The sequence below is a fragment of the Carassius carassius genome, chromosome 37 (genome assembly GCF_963082965.1).
Source record: "Carassius carassius chromosome 37, fCarCar2.1, whole genome shotgun sequence".
NCBI lineage: Eukaryota > Metazoa > Chordata > Actinopteri > Cypriniformes > Cyprinidae > Carassius > Carassius carassius.
In genome coordinates this window covers 28,468,886-28,475,509 of record NC_081791.1, presented here as the reverse complement: position 1 = coordinate 28,475,509, position 6,624 = coordinate 28,468,886, and the positions used below count along the sequence as shown (strand labels likewise).

The window sequence follows — 6,624 nt, the reverse complement described above, 5'->3', positions numbered from 1 at the left end:
TGTATTTGTTTATTTATTTATTTGTTTCAAATATAGTAACAGTAAAGAGAATCATAAATGGGAACTTTTCAAAATAATTAAAATATGCATAAATTATATGTATTATAGTAGTTGGGACTTCATAGGCATTTTTTTTTTCCAATTTTACTAATTAAATATTTATATAAAATATATAATTGTAAATATTAATATAAAATATTTACAATTTTAAATATAATTTATAATATTTTTCTTCAAACTATTAATACAAATATTTCTAAAGATAAGAATTTGGGAGAGGGCAAATTCATGCATGAAGAAAATAATGTCAAAAAAAAGAAAATTTTTGGTGAAATATGACTTGAACATGTCCTTAAAGGTTTGTGTGTGATTAACCAGCGTTTTATTAAATAGATCAGCACACAGATGCTACTAAAATAAGTTCAGTCTACTCATTCAGACATCTAAGATTAAAATAAGCCGTGGAGAACAGGACGGACTAATCCTACCTTAACGAACGGGTACTGTCTCTTTTCTAATCCCCGCTTGCATTCAAGCCCTCAGGAACACAGAGCAAACAAGTGAAACGACGGCCTTGGCATTCCAAATATTCCCTCCCTGGGGCTCCTCGTTTCCAAGGGACGGGAATTCACTCCAGAACAGCTCCCTCCGGCGCTCAAAACAAACACCACGGGCTCATCAACAGATACATTTTTTTTTTTGCAAAATTGTTAAACATCATGTTGTCAGGGAGATGCACGCTCAGTGTTTATGTGTAGCCAGTTTGTGTGTGTGTGTGTGTGTGTGTGTGTGTGTGTGTGTGTGTGTGTGAGTGTGTGTGTGTGTGTGTGTGTGTTTGTGTGTGTGTGTGTGTGTGTGTGTGTCAACAGTTGTCTTCTCAAAAACTAACAAACTTCCTGGCCACACTCCATGAAAATGCGCAAGCAATGCCAAAGTCATGAGTTCTATTCTCAGGAAATGCACAGTGAATAAAAAAAAGAGAAAAACAGTCATCACTTGCTCACAAATGGATGCTCTGCAGTGAATGGGTGCCGTCAGAACGAGAGTCCAGACAGCTGATAAAAACATCACAATAATCCACAGCACTCCAGTCCATCAGTTAACATCTAGAGAAGACAAAAGATGAAACAAATCCAGCATTAAGACGTTTTTAACTCAAATACATGAGTCTATAATCCATAATAACACTTCCTCCAGTGAAAAAGTGTTCCTTGTCTGAATCAGGAGAGAAATCTGCACAGAACAAGCAGCGTTACAAGCTAAAATGATCAAAATGAGTCTATAAACAAATGTGTGTCTGTATTTTGATGTGAGAAACAACAGGAGATGCACTTTTTCACTGGAGGAAGTGTTATTATGGATTATAGACTCATGTATTTTAGTTAAAATCATCTTAATGCTGGATGTGTTTCATCTTTTGTCTTCTCCAGATGTTAACTGATGGACTGGAGTGCTGTGGATTATTGTGATGTTTTTATCAGCTGTTTGGACTCTCATTCTGACGGCACCCATTCACATCCATTGGAGAGACACTGATGCAATGCAACATTTCTCCAAATCTGATTAAGAAACAAACTAATCCACATCTTGGATTAAATTTCCATTTTCAAGTCACTTTGGATAAAAGCGTCTGCCAAATGAAACAGCGTTGTGAATTTCCATGAACACCACGTCCACTTCCACTAAACCTGCTCGCAACAGCATTCAGTCTGAACTTATTATTTATACACCAGCCGCCCAAAGGCCAAATCAAACACAAAAGATGAGCTCTGCTTGTGCTAATGTGCTTGGAAACCAATTTACAAAGCTTTTGATCTTTAATGTTGTAACATAGTTAAATCATTAAGTCCAGCATGACTATAAAGTGCATTTGAAGCATGCTTTCTGCAGTTCATTCATCAAAAACATTTGTTTACATGCAAGACACCTAAAAGAAGTCAAAGTTGATGCTCTACACACAAACAAAATACAACAAACTTGCATGAAATCTTAAGCACTTTGAAACACATTCTGTTCCCAAATGATGCCTGATGCATTCAGATTTTTGGTTTACACTGAATTCAAAATCACAATGATTCCTGTCGGTTTCATGATACAAGATAGCTGTCAACCACCTGTTTTCTTGGAGACACACTTGACAGTGTCCGAGTAACCTCTAAAACACACTGATAACCCAACCATCTGCTGGGTCACGTCTTTTCAGGGTTTCAGTATCTCAACACAATAAACATTCACAATCAACATCAGCACAAAACCACCACCATCACCAAGAGGCCAAGCATGAAATGAATTATTCAGAGAGTGAGTGTGTTAGTGGAGAGGAACCAATCGAGCCTCCGGCACGCTTCTGCCAAACGTGTTACGTGAAACGCCATTAAGGCCCGCTCACACCAAGGACAATAACGATAAAGATAACCATAAAGATATAGTTCTAAAAATCATTCTCACTATTAAATACTAGCAGAGTCCACACCACAGCTATAACGATAAAGACAGAGAAACGATATCGTTGGAATCACTTTCAGAACAATGTTTTCTAGCTGATGAACGATACAAATATTAACAGCCAATCAGAATCAATCCTGCTATAATGAGCGAAGACGATCATGTGTTAAGAATAAACAGATGATATTGTTCGCTGGTTTCGACGCTAATATCTTTATCCTCATAGTTATCTTTATAAAGTAGTCAACGTTTGAAGTGGATCAAAAAAATCATTCCATTCGTATAAAACTGGGAATTGATTAGAATCGTAATCGAGAAGCAGAATCAGAATCAGAATCAAATTGATAAAATTAAAACAACACCCAACCCTAGGTTTTAAGACAACTTTGATGAAAGGTTTTGATCCGCTTCAAATGTTAACTAGTGCAGTTATCGTTCTTGGTGTGAACGGGGCGTAAGTCATTAAGGGAGATGAGAAAAAAAACCCGGCACCGGTTAAAAGACACCCAGAAGCTCTCCAAGCGTTTTCCGCAGGAGATTGTGAGATGATTGAGATGGTCCTCCACGACAGCGGGCGCCCATACCTGTCTGCTGTCGCGCCATTTTTGGCCTCACATGACTGGCTCTCAGCGAAGAACCAGTGATCCTCTGCTTCATTTCGGACGAAAGCACGCGACCTTTCTGCATCCACTCTTGCATCTTGTTGACGGTGACTCCAGGATGTTTGGGCACTGTTGTATCGTGGCAGGATTGTTGCGTCAAAACAGACGTCGGTATGGTTTCTGTAGGATTCGCCAGTTGCGCATCGCATCCCGATGCGACCGCGGATCGCGTCTCTTCCTTGCGATTTGACGAGTACTTCACCTTGCTATCGCTCACCGACCGCTGGAGCATCGGTTTGGGATTTGCATTGCGAATATTCTGCAAACTTCTGCTTTGCGAAGACCCCATCAACCCCTCCCCACATCGTCCGATAAATGGCGAATCAGAATCGTTCTGACGTTCTTCCGACGCGTCACTTCCAATGCTAACGCTATCGTTGGATTGAGTTGCGCTACTGGCCTGATCCACAAATCCGTTGTCTTCAACCTGACCGTCGAAACTAATGTTATGCATTGTGTTTATTAGCAAATAATACGCCTCGTTTAGTTGCGACTTCAGCCGGTCTGTTTCTTGCGTGGTTTTGTTAGACATCGACGCCGATATTGGCGCACCGATATTTTTATTGTGGTGGTCGTTCGACTGAGTGCACGACTCATAAAAGGGCAGAATTTGGTTATCGTAATAATCGTCGTCCTCGCTGTCGACCGAGTGGTGTCGAGGGACCCCGTCTCTCAGCCCGGGGGCCAATGTTATTTCCAGATCAGTGGGGAAAAAAGTCGGACTTTGTAACGGGGGCATCCTAAAATCTCCATGATACTCCAGAGAACTCTCTATAACCTGAATTAGATCGCTTTCTGCATCTATATAATCATACACGTGATGTTGTGGGCTTCTAAAGTCTCCCGTAATGTTTTTTCCAGCCTTTTGCTCTAGTAATGTAACATTTGGCTCTTTATTCTTTAGATCTTGACTATCTGATAGCTTTAAAGCCTCTCGTTTGGGTTTTAAATCGCAACCGCCGAAGCCGATCGAGTCTCCGATCGTGTGGAAGCGCTTGAGCTCGGTGCGTTCGCTTTGATCAGCGGGACCCCCAGCGCTCCGGGGAACCGGATCCGCGCTCGCGCAGCTCTGCTCAGCCCTCATCGCGTTACATATGCGATTTATCTCTGTTTGCGTCTGAGAAACTTTTTCTTTACCTTCTCTAGGCCGGTTCACGGTGCTCGCGTCTTTCCCTTTGGATTTCTTGCCCCTGAGTTTGGCTAGAATTGTCCTCCGCAGAGGATCAGCCATCGGTACCGATCCGATCCTCCAGCTTTAGTTCCGTTCAGCGGCGCTCCGGAGCAAAAGTAGCCGTGTTAGAAGCGCATTCGTGCGGTCAGGAGACTCCGACGCACCGCGGTCAGTGCGCTGCTCCATGATCCACTGAGATCAAGTCACATACGCACATACATTCTCTCTCTCTCTCTCTCTCTCTCTCTCTCTCTCTCTCTCTCTCTCTCTCTGTGTGTGTGTGTGTGTGTGTGTGTGTGTGCGTGCGTGTTGAAATAGTTCAGATAGTTTCTGTGGGGGTTAAAGGTTTAGAGGCGGAGCTCAAACAAACTCCACATGCAACCAGCAGCTCTGCTACTCAAAGAGCTTCTAAATAGGCTTAAAGGTACTGTGCACACTGAAACACTTGTATTTACTAGTACAAACGACTTACATAATACTTAAAAATATATTAAAAAATAAATAAATAATAAAATTCTCCACTATTAACTAACCATTAACTATGACTTTTGCCTTAACTTCTTATTTGCTGCTTATTAATAGTTTATAAGGTAGTTGTTAAGTTTAGGGTATTGGGTAGGATTATGGATGTCATGCATTATATGTACGTTATAACGTTATAAGCACTAATAAACAGCCAATATGTTAATAATAGGCATGCTAATAAGCAACTAGTTATTAGTGTGAATTGGACCCTATACTAAAGTGTTACCATATATATATATATATAGATTATATCACCTACATCTTTAAAAAAATACATTTATATTGAAAGATACGTATGAATGTATATATAATATAATATCCAATAATATAGAAACAGTAAATTATTATAATAAATACAATCTACATAATGTATGATTTACTATATTTAAAATAGTGAAGCATGTATGGCTCGATTTACCCAAACTGACCTTACTGTATAAATGATATTATAAAATCATAAATATATAATATCACTACACATTATATAAAAATATAATTAATAATAGCTAAAAAATACTATTTCGAATGTCATTCCCTTTTTTGTATTTATTTTATATTTTAATCTTCATAAATTGCTGGTGTTTTCAGCATTATTTGTTACTATCTTAAAGTTGCCTAAAATAGATCTGGATTCTTTCTCATGTTTGTAGTATTGCTGTAGTTTTAAATTCAATTATGATGGTCCATTAACTTGATTAGACTTAGGAGTTATTAAACCTGATGATTTATGACTGGATCATGTTGGATGAGCAGGCGATGGGTTTATATTACAGGTAATGATCAGACCTGTTTAAACAGATTACAGCTCAACACTGATGGGAACTAATAGGCTGATTATGTCTCAATGGGATAATCATCACAGGAATGACAGCCTCTGTGCTCAGCAGGGAAAGTGTTTGTTCATTCATATTCCGGCCTTCTTGTTTACAAACTTGTCAGCGCACGTCTGAGACGGACCGAAGCACGCAGAGATCCCATCAACACACCTGCATGTCCCTGCAGCCTCCGGCTTCTGGGAATAATCGGGAATTTTGTCTGAAAGACAATCACTAACCGGCAAATCACTTCATCTCTTCCCTAAGAGATCCTGCGATTAAAATCCTGACTCATGCTTTTCTTTTAGATTCCACAAACATCCGACTGAGAGATCCAAGAGCGACACACAACATCTGAGGATTTATTTGATTGTTAATCCCCTATTCATAATCACATCATAAATCAGTTACCTCAGCAATAAATGCAATTATTCATACATATCCGCTGATTTTTTTTCTGCATTCGAAGACTGCATACCAAAATTCAATATGACTGCAGCCTAATAAATATTGAAATCTTTTGTGTTTGTATACAGAACAGTAAAATCATATTTAATATGCATTAACTAAACTAAAAATAAATTCACTAAAATTAAAAGTTTATTTCTAATTTTAAATTAGTTGCTTTCATTATCTCAAGACTCACTTCACATTAATATCAAATAAATTAATATAATCAAATATTTTCATATATTTCATATATATATATATATATATATATATATGAAAATATTTGATTTTAAGAAAATTTTTAATATTTAAAAAATATTTGATATAATTTGACATGACATTGTGCGTGTAATATAAAAAAATATATATAAATGGTACTTAAATTCATTAATACTTTCATATAACTTTTATAAAACATAAGATACAAATAATAATATTTATATACATTTAAAAATAATTATACAATATAAATAATACAATTTATATTTACAATATGCAATTTATAATTACATTATTTTGTTTGATAAATGGTACTTAAAATCATAAATACTTTCAT

The 6,624-nt window shown here is 37.6% G+C and overlaps 1 protein-coding gene across 3 annotated transcripts in view; it reads right to left on the bottom strand.

Moving 5' to 3' along the window:
* LOC132118593 (rho GTPase-activating protein SYDE2-like) overlaps positions 1–4,524 on the bottom strand; it is a 42,753-nt gene extending 38,229 nt beyond the window's left edge. For 2 of the 3 annotated variants that reach the window (XM_059528541.1, XM_059528542.1), the window contains exon 1: positions 4,245–4,522. In XM_059528541.1, coding sequence (XP_059384524.1) covers positions 4,245–4,338 — 94 coding nt within the window. In that variant the 5' untranslated portion in view covers positions 4,339–4,522. Of the gene's footprint in view, positions 1–3,029 lie in introns of all 3 variants that reach the window. The other variant, XM_059528540.1, reaches the window with a different exon arrangement.
* Positions 4,525–6,624: the final 2,100 nt, after the last annotated feature.